At 53.8% G+C, this 16765-nt stretch overlaps 1 protein-coding gene across 1 annotated transcript in view; it reads right to left on the minus strand.

Annotated features, from left to right (window-relative positions):
- Window positions 1-1241: 1241 nt before the first annotated feature.
- FMNL2 (formin like 2) overlaps window positions 1242-16765 on the minus strand; it is a 122019-nt gene continuing 106495 nt past the window's right edge. Inside the window, 12 exon segments of the mRNA XM_059852449.1 lie at window positions 1242-3033; window positions 7283-7406; window positions 7913-8011; window positions 8342-8443; window positions 8574-8737; window positions 8824-8953; window positions 10011-10091; window positions 10184-10252; window positions 11113-11347; window positions 12520-12722; window positions 13501-13625; window positions 16007-16201. Of these exon segments, the coding sequence (XP_059708432.1) occupies window positions 2927-3033; window positions 7283-7406; window positions 7913-8011; window positions 8342-8443; window positions 8574-8737; window positions 8824-8953; window positions 10011-10091; window positions 10184-10252; window positions 11113-11347; window positions 12520-12722; window positions 13501-13625; window positions 16007-16201 (1634 nt within the window). The 3' untranslated portion in view covers window positions 1242-2926.

The raw sequence follows: 16765 nt of genomic DNA on the forward strand, positions 1-16765 counted from the left end.
ATAAAATGCAGGAGGTTTTAACCATTTTTCCCTGGGATGCTTTGGGATGGGAAAGCACATCCCAATCCTGCTGTTTCCCTCTGAAGGGTCATTGCTCATCACCTGTTGCCTGGGGGAAAACCACCTGGATTTGGTCAAACAGGGCTTGGGGGGATCTTTGGTATCCATGGTGTGGAAATCCAGGTTGGAATATTCCAGGTTTTTCCCTGCAGGCTCTCCCAAGGAAGGAGGGGGTAATTGCTGCTCCTGGACTGAACAATCAGCCAGGTTTGCTTTGCTCTCCTGCCACCCACCTCCCTGGATTTATATCCCCAACTGGGAATGCTCCAAGTGGGAACAGCCCAGCAGTTTGGAAAACAGGAGGGCAGCAGGTCCTGGAATCTGGCCTGGAGCTGGGAGGAGGATTGAGAGGCAGACAGGTCCTCAGGGTTTGTAAGTGGGGAGAAATTCTTCCAATGCTCTCATTCCCTTGCATCCACACAAATCCAAGAGGAAAAAGTTGTTCCCAAGGGAGTATCACTTTTAAAAGGTTTGCATTGATTGTTCCATCAAAAACAAAAAACCAGGAATGTCCATATTCCAGTGCTGGGGTTTTCTTACATCTTAATTCAGTTTGCTGGAAGAAACTCAGCTTAAGCTGAGCCTGCTGTTAAGCAAAGCAAGGCAGGATTGAGTTTTCCAGGGAACCGAGTTCAGGCTTGTTTTTCCACCTTTTTTTTGTTGTTTTCCTCTTTCCTATTTCCCAGCCCCATTTTTTCCTGTGGCAGCCCCAGCACAGCCAACCTCTGCATTCCTGCTGGAAACTGGAAGGAATTTTAGCCAAATTGATTCTTTTTGATCAATTATTGGGTTATTTTGGATGATTTTTAACTGTGTCCATCGATGCTGAAACCTTGGCTGTGCTGGTTAATCCTGACCCCCCTCAGAATAATTTTATTAAACCCTTTTAAAAATTAAATTTAATACTGAAATTCAAGCTATTTAGGCCTAAATATTTGGATTGTTTTGAGTGCATTTCTGACAAATATGAATCCCCATTTCTTTCTCCTGGTGTCTCCCAGGAACATCCACCCCCCAAATTTCTTCCCTCAGCCTCTTCCAGAATAACAAATAATTAATCAATTCTTTCAAAATTCTTCCAGTCTTCATCCACACAAGCTCCAGGTGTTCACCTAGCAAATACCAGCATTTTTTGGGGAAAAAACCAAACAGGTAAAAGTGACCCAAAAAACCCCTCTGGATTTCAGTGTAGTAGTGTAAATAGTTTATTTGATTTTATGGCAGGAACAGACCAGGAAAGGAACGTGAACTGCTTTAGAAACACTTCTAATCTTGCTAAGAAGCAGATCTATGACTAGAAAAATATGAAAGAGAACATGCCAGCTTGGCTTTCATTCTGGGCTTTTATTATAAAAATACCTTTGAGCTGAAGAAAAGGAGATTTAGTGCTTATACCCCAACAAGTGCTGAAATTTGAAATTCAAATGATCCAATTTTCTTTGATCCAAACACTCGTTCCAACAGTGGCATGTTCTCTTTAGCAGGTCAAGTACACAGTGCTGTAAATGCAAAACTTGGCAGTTTTTCAAGGAAAAATTCCTGGAAATTGGTCAATGTGGTAACTCTGAGTCCAAAACTGTCCTTTTAGTTAAATATAAAAACAAAAACTATAAGTTAAAATAACATTCAGATTGTATAGCACAGGCTTGATGCATTTATTTCCTTTTAAACAATATTTACAATATTACCCAGAGGCTAAAGTGGGGGGGAAGTGTAAAAACCATAAAAAACTGCACCAATTTTGTAGCAAAATATCTGTACATTTAAAAACAGATTATCATATAACTACACATTATCCAAGGGGAAAAAAAAAAACAAAACAGGGACCTTCACCAGTGGTTCACAGGAGCACAATGGAAAAGGGCAAAGAAATTCAGTGGTTAAATACTATACAAGAAATTTTACAATTAACAGATGGATGAGCCCAGGCAGGGAAGCTGGAAGCGAAATGGGATTTGGGAAGGACAAATTTCTCCTCAGTCCAGCTCTTCCCAACTCCTGGCTGCTGCTGGCCGGGAGTGGGATCCATCCCGCTGCTCTGGGGCACAGGGAGGGGCACCATGGTGCTAAATCAGCCTCCTGTCCCTTTTTGGGCTTGGAAAATGCCATGGAGAACCTAAACCCTACTGGGAATTCTAGGATGGGCTTCCCCTCCCAAGGAGCCTCAGCAGGGATCCGAGCGGGAATGTCTCGGAGCCAGAGCAGGATTGGAATCCCCCTGCCAGGAACTGGACTGCACTGGTCCTCAGAGCCTAATACTGATTACTGGCTGTTAATTGCTTAGTGCTAATTAATAAATACGCTGTTATCCCAACGCTGCCTGCCTCGGCCGCCCAGCCAAAGCCCTGGAACATCCCAAACCCCCGCGTGCGCTGGGCCAGGGGACCTCCCGTTCCATTCCTAGCCCTCGGGAGGCTGCATGGGCTGGGAAAAGGGCTGGGCTCCTCCTTGGGATTATTTTAATTCCGGGTACAGAAAGCCCTCAAATGTCTTTGTTTGTAGTTTGAATTAAAAAAGAGCCGTTAAGTGCAGCTGAAGGCCGGGCCTGCCCCTCGGCCCAGCGTTAAAGCCAAGCACATCCCAGTATTCCCAGTATTCCCAGTTTCCAACCAGTCAGGCCCACGGGAGCCCTTGCTCTCACCACCCCAACCCCCCAACCCAACCCCTATTTTACATTTTGGTTACAAATCCTGCAGAGTCTCGGCAGAGTCCGGAGGAACCCAACCAACCCCAATCCTATTGCTTGGATCCGTCGGAGCGGGAGCTTCCCTTCGAGGCACTTGGCGCGGGGCCGGGGTCCCGGCGGAGGTGAGTGTTCCCCGGGGCAGGCGGGATGTGCCGGAGCCCGTCCCGCTCCCCGGCGGGCTCACATGGCCAGCTCGGCGCCGTTGGAGCGCAGCCCGTGCTCGTCGAAGCGGCGGCGCACGCTCCTCCTCAGCGCGTCGGCGCGGCGGTACGGCTGGTTCCGGAGATCTGCGGGGAGCCGGCAGTCAGCAGCGCCCGCGGGACACACGGACACGCGGCGCGGCAGGACAGACAGGGAGAGGCCCGCTGGAAGCCAGTCAAAGCAGCTTGTGGAGGACGGGAGCGGGGATCGGGCGCAGCGCGGGGAAGGACGGACGTGCCCGAACTACGCGCCCCAGCGGCCGGTTAATACTGGTGGGATCGGGATGCTGGTGGGAATGGTGCTGGTGGGAATCTCCTCACAGCTCTCACCAAGGCCACGTGGAGCCCAGCCAGGTGGTCTGGGGTGGTCCCTGTGTGTTCCCACACTCACGCCTGAGCCGCCCTCATGGCGGGTGTGTGACCCTAGTTCAGCCACGCCGGGAGGGATTTAGGATCCCTGCATCCCATTGAGCATGGAATGGATCAGGTTGGCAAGGCCCTCTGAGGTCTAAAGGAGGTGCCCTGGGAAAAGCAGCTGGCACTGGGTTGGGATTCTCCAGCTGCTTTCCACGGCTGGAGTGATGCTTCATCAGCCATAGGAGGGGAGAGCTTGGGAGGGAACACTGAGCATGGGATGGGATGGGATGGATGGAAGAGAGAGAAGGCTGATGGGTGGGATGGTGGAAGCCCATTACAGGTGTCACATGTGCTGTCACCTGTGCACCTACAAGAGAACAAGCACTAAAGACAATTCCAGTTCAAATATTGGTCTCCTGGCCGACAAATTTGTGTTGGATTGGGCACATCCCTCAGATCTCCTGGATAACTTGTGTTGGGGGTTGCACAGAACTCCCAAACTTCTCAGCTCTCCCCTCTCTGCACCTGGAGCTGGAGATTGTCCACCTCATGCAGATCCCAGCTGTGGGGCTGCAACACTAGGGACAAAACTATTTTGGGCTGGACTTGAAGAGAAATGGCCAACCAGAGTGTGATGGTGGTCACCAACCAACAGCACCTGGGGACAAGATTATTTTGGGCTCATCTTGAATTAAAATGGCCAAAATGGACTGTGAAGATGGTCACCAACCAACAGCACCTGGGGACAAGATTATTTTGGGCTCATCTTCAATTAAAATGGCCAAAATGGACTGTGAAGATGGTCACCAACCAACAGCACTTGGGGACAAAACTGTTTTGGGCTCAACTTGGGGAGAAGTGGCCAAAACAGTGTGATGATGGTCACCAGCCAACATCCTGTGGATCCCTGCACCTCCCGAGGTGAAAATCAAGGATCTGGGTCTCCACTGGCCTCGAGGGTCTCACCAGTATTAGCTCAGCCACATCTACCACCAGCTGCCTGGCACAGAGAGAGAGGAGGAAGCCAAGTAAAAAGAGATGCTTGCCAGCTCTGGGAATCCTCCACCACGGCTGTGCTAGAAGAAATCCTTACCCTCGAGTGAACATTGGGAAATTTAGTGATATTATTCTTCTTTAGGGCTAAACAGAAAAAACAAAAACAAAACAACAAAGAAAAAAAAAACAGAACACAAAAAAATGATGGTTAAGTAAAAAAATGGGATGGAGAATGAAGAGCAAAAGTCAGTGTTCAAACCTCCCGGGCAGAAACCACAGAGCAAGAGGGGTTAGACAGGGCAGGGGGACAGGAGGCCGCTCCCTACCCCAATTCCAAGCTGCTTTGAAGGTGGCTCCAGGAAGAGAACACAGAGAGAACCCGGAAGAGCAAAGAACCATGGAGTGGGTTAGTTTGTGGATTTATTGGCAGCACTGATGGAGTTACACAGGGAACGCTGGAAGGAACACTGCTGGCTTCTTAAGCTGAGTCCTTAATGAGGACAACAGTGTCCAGGGCCATGCTGGGTGAGGGACACCACGATGGGAATCACTCAGTTCCATGTCAGCTTTGCCTTGGCACTGTCCCGGTGGTTCTGCCCTGTATTCCCAGCTCCCAGCCCTGCTCCCCACTCCCCTGCTGCACACACTGAGCCCAGCCTCAGAGAGAATTCCTGATTCCATGACATAAAGCTGGCATGGAACTGACATGGAATAAAAGAGTTAAATATGGACATGACAGAACAAGGAGAGATTTCCCCCCGCTGTTCCACCCCATGCAGCTGAACATGCAGGGGCTCGTTAGGAATCCTGGACCACCCCATGGGTGTTATTCCCGAGCCAGAAGCCACCCCCAAGGCCATTCCCACGGTCCATGCAGCCCGGAATTCCACTCGGAGGTGCCACATGCATGGCACCCTGGGTTAAACACAAGCCAAGTGAGCTGAGCTGTCACTGCTTGGGCTCCTCAGCACTGCAGGAGACTCATCCCAGTGACTCCCAGCTTGCTGCTCTATGGGACACGAGGACAGCCAGATGGGATGGGATGGGAACAGGGATGGGATGAAGAGGACGTGCAACAGAGGGGACACCACTACAAAGTCAGGAGGACGCTGGACACCACTACACACTCAACAGTCACAGATTCCTGGCTGAGATCCGCACAAACAAAGTGGCAAAAAGTCTACAGCGACCTTCCTGGTTTCTAAGAGCGTCAGGTGTGAAAGAGGGAGAGTTTAGTAATGGAATTCCTCAGGGACAACAGGGTCGCAGAAGAACCGAGAGCCGCGCTTGGCGCTTCGGGCGGTGAACGGCACCGTCTTCAGCACTGCATGGGAACAACAACAGCCACACACAAAGCAAGGTCAGCCTGCTCCAGCCAGGGCACAGCTCAGGGCTCCCCCTGGGGACAGCCTGCTCCTCACTGGCCTCGGGACAAGGTGGCTGTGAGGCTTCAGGAGGTATTTCATCCACTTCTGGAATCCCAGCCTGGTTTGGGTTGGAGGGACCTTAAACTCGTCCCATCCCACCCCTGCCATGGCAGGGACACCTCCCACTGTCCCAGGTGCTCCCAGCCCTGTCCAGCCCGGCCTTGGGCACTGCCAGGGATCCAGGGGCAGCCCCAGCTGCTCTGGGCACCCCGTGGGAGGGCTGCTCCATCCACCCAGCCAGGAATTCCTTCCCAATCCCTGACCTTTCCTTCATCTTAAAGCCATTCCCTCTCTATATAAAGTAATTCCCTCGAAGAACTTGCTTTAAGGTGTGCTACAGGTTTGTGGGGAGACCTTGGTGTTTGGGATGACTTGGGATGGAAGGGACCTTAAATCCCACCCAGTGTCACCCCAGCCATGGGCAGGGACACCTTCCACTGTCCCAGAGTGCTCCAAGCCCCATCCAACCCGGCCTGGAGCACTCCCAGAGATGAGGTGCAGGATTTACTGGGAGATCTGCAGGGATGGGGAGGTGACCTTGGTCCTACCTGACCTTCCATGCCTGACCCTTCCTGCTCCGTGGCTTGAGGCCCCAAAATGGGCAAATCCAGGCACAAGAGTGCAGGAAATGTTTAATTGGAGCCTGGCACCCTCTCCCCTGGATGGTTTTTTCCATAGGGCTGGGCGTCTGTCACACAATCTGTTCCTTCCACAGAGCAGGAAAGCCATTTTTCCAATTAAACAAAGTCCCAGGAGTCCGGAGGAGTTGTGGAAGCAATGCCAGGTTGGATATTATTGCCACCCTGCCCTTTAAATGAGGAATGTTATCTCAGAGCCATTAATCAAGGTTAAAAGGAGTTGGGCAAGCTTCACACACTTCATCCAATTGGGCAAAAATTCCCTGGCTTCCTTAGTGAGGGATCAAAGAGCTCCTCTGCCTCTCTGCAGGAAAAACTCCTGTGGAAAACTTCCAGGAGCAGTTGGCAAAGACCTTTTATTTTTGGGTTCTGTGCAAGGAAATGGAGTTTGTGAAGCTCCTGAGATGTTAAATCATTTTCCTTCCACACCACAGGTGAAAAACGTGTGGAAAGCTCCCAGTTCTGCAATCCCAGAAGCTGGAAGTGTTAAAAAGGATTTCATTCCTGGGAAAGATGCAGTTCAGGTGGCTCTTTCAATCAGCAAGTATTTGAAGCCGAGTCCTGACTGTGCCTGGCTGCACCAGGGGCTCTGTCCCTTCCCTCTGGAGCAGTCTGGGGTCACTGGGGGCTGACTGAGGGATTTCTGGGATCAATCTTAATGAAAACAGAGGCTCTTCATCCTGACCCTGATCCCATCTGTGGGGAGAAAAAAGGGATCTGGGACAGATCCACAGGGCACAGCTGGAGCAGCTGCTGGCATCAGGCACTAAAACCCTGCCGACATCCCCGCAAGCTGGAAGAGAAGGGGCAGAGCCTCCTTCTGCACTTGCTCCACACCACACAAGCAGGAGGGGAGCCCAGGAGGGGCAGAGGCCTGGGCAGGTGCCCTGGGCACTGCTGGGCAGGGGCAGAGGGTACCTGTGATGATGTCCTCGATGGCGCCGTCCTTGCCCTCGTACACGTGCCGGTTGTCCTTGACCTGCCGGCGCCGCAGCTCCGCGATCAGCTCCTGCTGCTGCCGCTTGCTCTTGTGGGATGGGGACTGGGACACGCACGGCCGTGGTCAGCACGGAGCTCCCCCTCCTCTCCTGGCTTCTTCCTCAGCCTCACTCACCCCTGTGCCCCAGCAATTCCCACAGGAACTGCCCTTTCCACCCCATTCCCAAGGCTGCCAACAGCCTCACCCTCCTCCTCCTCCTCCCACTTGTCCTTCTTCTCCTCCTCTTTCTCCTCCTGCTTTCCTTTTCCTCCTCCTCCTCCTCTCTCTTCCTCCTCCTCTCTCTTCCTCCTCCTTTCCTGCTCCCCCCCTCCATGGAGAAGTCAGGGAAGGATAAAGTTTAGCTCATTACAATTTTCCACCTATTTAGTTTTCCTTAATTTTGCCGACTTCCAAAGCAGCAGAACACACATTGGAACTATTCCAGCCGATCCCAGTTCCCTCCATAAAAACTTCCAGTCTCTTTGTAGGCAACTACAGTTCCTCACTGGGAGCAGAGTTTCTGAAAATCAGGAGCCCAATCCCACCTGGAAGCTGTATGTGTGCCATACCTTTTGGTCCTGCTGCTCCATCAACGCTTCTTGCTCCATGAGTTTTTCCATTAAGGCCTGCTCCTGCTTTTTCCTCAGCTCATTTTCTTCCTCTGCTTGCTGTTTGTGAGAAAATCCACAGGTTAGAGATCCCAGGGGAGCCAGGGAGGAATGGGATCTGTGCCACCATGGGGCTTTTCGAGGGAGGGAGAGGAGAAGGAGAAAGAAGAAAAAAGGAAGAAGAAGGAGAAAGGAGAAGGAGGAAAAGAAGAGGAGGAGGAGAAGGAAAAAGAGGAGGACAAGGAAAAAGAGGAGGAGGAGGAAGAGGAAAAGAAAAGGAGGAAAAAGAGGAGGAGGAGAACAAAGGATGAGGAGGAGGAGAAGAAGAGAAAGAGGAAGATGAGGAGGAGGAGGACAAGGAAGGACAAGGACAAGGAAGCTCTGGTTTACCTTGTAGGCCTTCACAAAGCGGACAAACACTGGGAAGAAGACCGAGGGAGGGGTCGTCTTGGGATTCTCCCCAAAATACTTCACAGCATCATCGAAGGCATCCTGCAACAGCCCAGCCTCAGTGCCCTGCACGCCCTCCCAGGCTCTCTTCCCATCCCCAGCATTCCATGGAGACACAGCCCAGCCCTGGGTGTCACCCCCAGCACTGCAGATCCCGGGAGCACAGAAGTACCTGGGCTATTTTGGCATCATCCTGGAGCTTCTTGAGCTTGCCCTCGTTGCTCTGGATGAAGTCCTTGAGCATGGTGTTGTGGTCGTGCATGGTGTACTCGCGCTTGGTCAGCTCCAGGCCCCGCTGCAGCTCCTTCACGTCCAGCAGGACGTTCTCCAGGGACACTGGGGAGCAGCACGGGAATGCTGAGCGTGCCAGCCGTGCCAGGAATGTCCCAGCAGGGCAGGGCAGGGCAGGGGAGGGGCTGTACCTGCTGCTGCCTTCTCCACGTAGTGCAGCTCGTTGTAGAACAGGGCCACGTGCTGGTACTTCTCCTTCACCACGTTGGAGATGTAGTGCAGCAGCGTCTGCTTCCGGTCCGTGGACTTGGTCTCCAGGAGCTGGGAGCAGCAGGAATGCAGGTGTGGGGAGCAGAGGGACTCACTGGGGTGCTCCAGCATGTTCCCCATGCTGGGAACCACCAGTGGAGTCCCCAGCAGCCAGCTGGGTCACCAGGACCTCCTGAAGGGCCACAGGGTTGGGATAGAGAGGCTGGAAAACTGGGAAAGGATCTGGGGGTGATGAACAGGAGCCTGGGGTGCCCAGGTGGGCAGGAGGCCGGTGGTCCCTGGGCTGTGCCAGCCCCGGTGTGACACAGCCCCAGGGCAGTGCCCGTCCCTGTGCTGGCACTGCTGGGGCACCTCCAGGGCTGGGGACAGCTCTGGGACAACAGGGACCCTGAGGGGCTGGAGCGGGGCCAGGGAAGGGAACGGAGCTGGGAAGGGGCTGGAGAATCCCTGAGGGAGCTGGGAAGGGGCTGGAGAATCCCTGAGGGAGCTGGGAAGGGACTGGAGAATCCCTGAGGGAGCTGGGAAGGGGCTGGAGAATCCCTGAGGGAGCTGGGAAGGGGCTGGAGAATCCCTGAGGGGGCTGGGAAGGGGCTGGAGAATCCCTGAGGGAGCTGGGAAGGGGCTGGAGAATTCCTGAGGGAGCTGGGAAGGGGCTGGAGAATCCCTGAGGAAGCTGGGAAGGGGCTGGAGAATTCCTGAGGGAGCTGGGATGGGCTCAGCCTGGAGCAAAGGAGGATCCCCAGGGATCTTTTCCCTCTCTGGAATTCCCTGCCAGGAGGGGACAGCCAGGGGGGTCGGGCTCTGCTCCAGGGAGCAGGGACAGGAGCAGAGGGAACGGCCTCAGGCTGGCTCAGGGCAGCTCAGGGTGGGCACAGCAGGAATTTCCCCATGGAAAGGGCGCTCAGGGAGTGGCAGGGAATGGTGGAGTCCCCATCCCTGCAGGGATTTCCCAGCCCTGTGGATGTGGCACTGGGGACATGGGGCAGTGGTGGCCTGGGCAGTGCTGAGAATGGTTGGACTCCATGATCTTGGAAGGTTTTTCCAGCCTCAAGAACTCCACAGCTCCAGTTCCCAGCTGGTGCCCACAGCACATCCCTGCTTTTCTTACCAGGTCTAAACTCTGCAGCTTAAATCCATACACAGCCCCTCGTTTGCTGCTGTTCATGTAATTCCCAAGAGCCAGGATGATCTGCCAGGATGAAACAGAGCAGAGCAGGAATTCTCAGGACAAATTCCTGGAGGTTTAGATACCCCTGGAAGGAGAGCTGGGACTGGACCTACCTCCAGGATTTTCTTAAGTTTTTGGGATGACTTTATGGAGACAGAGGCAGCGATTATGGCATGGAGTTGCTGTGGGGAAACACAGGGAGAGCTTTGGTTAATGAACATCCAGCCAGGAGGAAAATGAACATCCCAACATTCACATCCTGGAAAAAACCTTCCTGGTTTTCATCCACACCATGGGACAGAGCACAGATGTCCCTCTGCCATGGAGCCAGCCTGGAGAGCTGGGAATGTTCCCCTGGATGAGGGAAGGATCCAGGCAGAGCTCAGAGCCCCTGGCAGGGCCTGAAGGGGCTCCAGGAGAGCTGGAGAGGGGCTGGGGACAAGGATGGAGGGGCAGGAGCCAGGGAATGGCTCCCAGTGCCAGAGAGCAGGGATGGGTGGGAGATTGGGAACTGGGAATTCCCGGCTGGGCTGGGATTGTCAGAGCAGCTGGGGCTGCCCCTGGATCCCTGGAGTGCCCAAGGCCAGGTTGGAGCAGCCTGGGACAGTGGGAGTGTCCCTGCCATGGCAGGGGTTGGAATGAGATATTCCTTATTTTCCCTCCCCCACAATCCATCTGGGATTCTGTGAATATTCCCCTGCCCTGACACCCGAGGATTCCAAACCCAGGATTTACACCCCTCAGATGTAAATAAGGATTCACATTCCAACCCCTACAGCTGTCCCAGGGATTCAGGCTGGATGGGACACAATTCCAAGGGCCCATGGACCAGCCCCAACTTTTCCCAGCAGTATTCCTTTGAGGCTGCTGGGGCTCCCCAGGGAATGGGCACATTCCCAAGGCTGCCAGAGCTCCAGGAGTGTTTGGATACCACTCCCAGGGATGCCCAGGGTGGGGTTTTGGGGTGTCTGTGCAGGGCCAGGGGCTGGATCCATGACCCCATGGTCCCTTCCAGCTGTGGCTATTCCCTGCTCCCACCCACCGGGGTGAGCATCTGGATGCTCTCGGCGAAGTTGCCGATGAAGGCCATGATGGTCATCTTCTGCATCAGCCTCTCGATCTTGCTGAACTGCATCATGAACCTGTCCTCGTCTGACAGGTTCTCCAGGGGCTTCCTCTCCCTCTCGTAGAGCCTCAGCACCTTCACCTCGTTCTCCGTGGGCAGGAACCGCATCAGGCACTCCACGAAATCCACCGGCAGCGTCTTCAGGTCAAAGCTGTGGGGAAATCCCAGAAAGGGTGTGGGGACAGAGCTCCCAGGGAATGGCCAGGCCAGGGATGTCCCTCTGCCATGGAGCCAGCCTGGAGAGCTGGGAATGTTCCCCTGGATGAGGGAAGGATCTCAGAGCCCCTGGCAGGGCCTGAAGGGGCTCCAGGAGAGCTGGAGAGGGACTGGGGACAAGGATGGAGGGACAGGAGCCAGGGAATGGCTCCCAGTGCCAGAGGGCAGGGATGGATGGGAGATTGGGAATTCCTGGCTGGGCTGGGATTGCCAGAGCAGCTGGGGCTGCCCCTGGATCCCTGGCAGTGTCCTAAGCCAGGTTGAAGCAGCCTGGGACAGTGGGAGGTGTCCCTGGATGAACTGGATGGGCTTTAAGGCCTCTCCCAACCTGGAGCAGTCTGGGATTCAGCTCCACAGGAAGAAAAGCAAAGAAGAAGCTGTGAAGCTCCTCCTGCCCATCCCATACGATGGGAACAGGATCCAGGGATAATGGGAATGATGCTGCTTCCATTTCCAAACACGTGGCCGTTCCCCCACCTCCCCAGGCTCACTTTTCCAGGGAAAAGAGGTGGGGAGGAACAAATATTTGTATTTAAATGGCCCAGAGCCCCCTAAAGCCCAACTGCTGAACCTGCCAGGACCTGGGGCAGGTTTGGGTCATTCTCAGCCAAAGGCAAAGCTTGTGCATCCACATTTGGAGATATTCCTTAAGGGAGGAATGGGAGATGTTTGCCATGGCCAGGATGAGTCTGGATGGATTTGGGATCAGCCCCAAGGAGCAGCTCCCTGTCCCAGGAGCAGGGAAGGATCCAGATCAGTTCCTGAGGCTGCTCCACAAACCTAATTCCATGCTAAATCTGCTCCAGCACCTGGACTAAACTCATCCTTCATGGAGCAAAGCAGAAGAGCTGCCTCTTCCTGGCTTCCCTCTGGATTTCTGGGACAGGAAACACCGTGGAGCTGCCACGGCAAACTGGACAGGCTGGAACGAGCTGCCTTAATAAAGGAAGTGGTAATTTGTCCAACCCCAGCAGTGACTCAGCAACACAAATCCAATTCTGATTTCTGGGAATCCACCACCATTCCGTCCTTCCCCTGGCATTTCTTCCATCAGCACTTCCCAGCCCTCCCAGCGAGGCTGGGGCAGGACTCCTTGGCTGCACTCACACGTGGATGGCTTTGCAGATCTCATCCGCCGTTTTCCCGGCTTTCCTCAGGGTGATGGCCAAGTTCTTGGCCCTGTTGGCATCCAGCAGCGTCACCTTGCTGGATCCTTTCTGAGGGATCTTCTGCTTGCTGGAGGTCAGATCCATGGCTGGGCCCTGGGCTTTCGTTTTGAATATCTCCTCAAATTCATCCACGTTTAGATCCTGGAAAGGAAAGGAAAGGATTTATCCTACAAGGAAGACTAAAATCCTAATCCAGAACTGCAGGGGAAGCCTTGGGATGGCTGAGACAGGGCCATGGAATCATGGAATGGTTTGGGTTGGAATCTTAAAGCTCATCCCAGTTCCACCCCCTGCCATGGGCAGGGACAGCTTCCACCAGCCCGGGTTTTTCCAACCCTGTCCAACCTGGCTTTGGAACCCGGAGAGTTCTGTCACAGGCTGAGGGATGGAAGCAACACATTCCTGAGCTGGGATGAGGAAATCTGGCCAGACCCCAGAAATCCCAAACAGCTCTGCACAGGTTCAGAAATTCAGGAAAACATTGGTGAGCACTGGAGCTTTATCCAGCTGTGGCTTAAGCATCCACGGGAGCACCCAGGACCTGGAATGAGCCTTGTCCCAAGGCCACTGCCGTGCCCTATCCCTGTGGAGAACTTCCCACTCCCCACAACTCCCTGACAGGAGGGGACAGCCAGCTCTGCTCCCAGGGAACAGGGACAGGAAGAGAGCAAATGGAATCAGGCTGCTCCAGCAGAGCTTTAGCTGGATATTAGGAAATATTGGAGAGTGGCAAGCGAGGTCAGGCACCGGAGGGGGCTGGAGCCCCCATTCCTGGGGGATTGAACCCCTGTGGATGTGGCACTTGGGGACACGGGGCAGTGCTGGACTGGGGGCTGGACTGGGCGGTCTAAGAGGCTTTTCCAGGCCAAACATTCCCTGTCTGGAATGCAGGCTGGGCAGAGGGGAGGGAGCAGGGCACCTCGAGGATGCGCTCGTCGTCGATCTCGTTGAAGACGGTGCCGTTGATCTGGTTGGGCTTCAGGGCCACCCAGTTGAACACGGGCATGCGGAACTTGGTCTTGATGGGCTTCTTGATCTTCACAGCTGGGGACAGCACAGGGGCAGCTCCTGAAAAACCGCCTGGGAACACCCCAGGACAGCTCCCAGCTGGGCCCAGCACTGGGGCAGAGCTCAGTGTCCCACTGGGAGCCTGGAGAGGTGTCACTGCCTCCAGAGGCTGCTGGAGAGGGGAACCCCAGCCCTCAGCAGGACAGCACCAGCCCCCAAGGCTCTGCAAACCTCCCAAAGGGAAATCTGGGATCCCTGTAGCCCCACGAGCTGCCTGGATCGATCTGAACTCCCAGGCTCTGTCCACATTCCATGGGAAAGGGGGAGGGTGGGTGAATTGGCCACTCTGAGCTGTGTCACAAACAGGTGACAGGAAGGGAAAAAAGCCTCGTGCCCAAGGTTTTGGGAAATGGGATTTGGGGAAACTGCAGTGGGGCACCTTCTCAGCAGGTCTGAGTTTCAAGGCCACAGGGGATGAGCTGCAGCAAAGCTGGGCTTAACAGGGATTTAAAACCAGGTTTTAATTCCTGTGCTGTGCAAATCCAGCAAATCCGAGTCATTTGGGAACTTTGGAGTAATTTAGGAATTTAAACAGAGGAGCTGTGAAAATGAAACCTGGAAATGAGGCCCGACTGAGCAAGGGAAGAACCCTATTCCTATTCCTGTCTATTCCTATGTCTATTTCTATGTCTATATCTATTCCTATTCCTAATCCTATTTCTATTCCTATTCCTGTTCGTATTTCTATTCCTATGTCTATTCCTATATCTATATCTATTTCCTATGTCTATTTCTATTCCTATTCCTGTTGCTATTCCTATTCCTATCCCTATTCCATTCAATCTGGAAGCCACATGTAAAATTTCCATAATCCAGTTCCCATTTCCTTTTCCTTACATGAGAACATGAATTTGCTCCTTGCTACAAAATCAATGAATTCAAGTCCATCAATCAACCTCTTGCTCCTGAATTACTCCCCCAAAAATCTGGCAGACATGGAACAGAAACCCTGGTCCTGCAGTGCTGGACACCAAGTGGGTAACAGGGAATACACAGAATATTCCAGTGGGGGTTTGGGAGTTGTATTTATCCAACTTGTGCTCATCTACACTAAACAGGGTTTTGCTCTCTGCTTAACTGATGGGGTTACTTAAAATTATTCCTAAGAGAAAAGAAGGAATAGCTTTGAACACCCATGGAAAAAGGAATTTTCTACTTGTGCACACACTGGAAAGGATAATTAACTGCTCCCAGGTTATTCCAGGACAAGGAAGGCAGGAATGCCCCGTGGGAAAGACAGTGGAGCTCAGAACCCCTTCAGATTCCCCCTCCTCCTCCTCCTCCTCCTCCCTTCCCGAGCTCTGGGTGCCCAGATCCCGAGGGTTGGCTCCAACCTCCCCCTGCCCAACCCCTGGACACCCCCCAGGACACAGGGCATGCCAGGATAAGGAATACTTAGCAGGAAGGAACCTACAGAAGAGCTTGATGGGCCCATCTTAGCAGGAAGCAGAAGGAACAGAGAAACAAGTGTTAGGAGAGGCCAGAGAAGCAGCATTTGTTATTTCCCAGCTCCCCTCGGCCCCACAGCGTTCCTGCCCTGGGAATGCTCCTTCCTGCAGAGCCCCTGCACCCAGAAAAGGCAATTCCAGTCCCACTCCCTGGGAATTCCCACTGACAAATGGGATCTGCAGCCCAGCAGCCCCCAGGCACCTCCACAGCCACATCCCGAGGGATCAGCCCTCCCCTCGGGGCTGGATTTTCCTACAGAACACCCTGGGACCCTCTGAGCCAGGATGCTTTCTGTCTTCCAAGGAACCTTTAAAGGCCGGAATATTTAAGTAGAATTTTGTCTCTAGCAAAGCTCTTAATGAGAGTCTCTTGCTTTGGATTTCTGGGGACACCAGTGAGCTCTGAGACGCCTGGCAGGAGGCAGTGACTGAAACACGGGTAAGGATGGGCAGCACATTGTTCTTCCTTCCAAAAAATCCCCAACTTTTGCCTTTTCTTCCCAAATTTCCACAAAAATTCACATATTTTGCACTGATACTTCTCAGAAGAAATCAAACCCATATTCTGTCAAAGTCAAAACCGACCCTGTCTATAAAACACGTTTGGTGTGAGTTTTGTTCCACTGGAGAATCTCACTCTTCCAGACCAAACCCAATCCACTGGGTTGATAAATCCCAGAATCTCCCACTGGTCTGGGCTGGGAGGGCCATTGAGGATGTTCCAGTTCCCCCATCCCAGGCTGCTCCAAGCTGGACACTTCCAGGGCTGCGTGGAGCAGTCACAGCTCCTCCAGGCAACCTCAGGGAGCCCGGAATGCTCCTTCCTTTTCCTTCCAGGAGCTCCTCATCCCCAGCCCGACGAGGAACAATGGGGTTTGTTCAGGGCCAGCAGCCCTGAGGGGGCTTTACCTGCCAGGCCAGAGTTGAAGACCACGGTGGGCGAGGCTGTGCCGGGCAGGGGGGGAGCCGAGGGCGGCGGCGGCGGCAGCGGAGCCGCTGGAGCTGCATCCGGAGCTGGGCCCGGGAGAGGAGGAGGGGGAGGAGGAGGAGGAGGAGGAGGAGGTGGTGGAGGTGGCACAGGCACTGCCACGGGGCCGTTGGGCACTGTGGGATGGAGGGAAAATGGAGTTATTGTGGAGGGAAGGGGCACAAAGAAAGAGCCACAGCATCCCCGCAACGTCCCCTCCCCACCCAGGGGTTTTCCATCCTTTACTCCCACTGAGGGAGCAAAGGCTGGAAAACCCCTTTTTTTTTTTATAATTTTCCAAAAGTCAGGCCATGTCTTCCAGCCTAGAGAGACTGACCCAAGGTTTGGGACAGCAAACCCTGAGCATCCACACAAGAGGATTTTCCAGCCCCTTCCCTCCTGAGCCCCTGTTTAAAGCACAACCAGGATGGTTCTTCCCCCTGATTTTGGGCCTGCTCTGCTGAGGAGTTGGAGTTGGCATGGAAATCAGCTCTGCCAGCTCCTACCCCTGTGCCAGGCTCCCTGTGCCAGGTGAACCCTCCTGAAGCACAACCAGTGCCTGGTTCTTTCCCAGTTCCGAGGCCCAGCGATCCCAAGGCTTTTTCCCAGTGAGCCTCCCCCCAAACCATTCCCTGAGCACCTGGAAGTGCCCTCAGGAAAGATAGGACCAATATTTCCATCCATGGAAAAGCAGAGGGAGG

Source organism: Haemorhous mexicanus, chromosome 8, assembly GCF_027477595.1.
Source record: "Haemorhous mexicanus isolate bHaeMex1 chromosome 8, bHaeMex1.pri, whole genome shotgun sequence".
In the NCBI taxonomy this organism is placed as follows: domain Eukaryota; kingdom Metazoa; phylum Chordata; class Aves; order Passeriformes; family Fringillidae; genus Haemorhous; species Haemorhous mexicanus.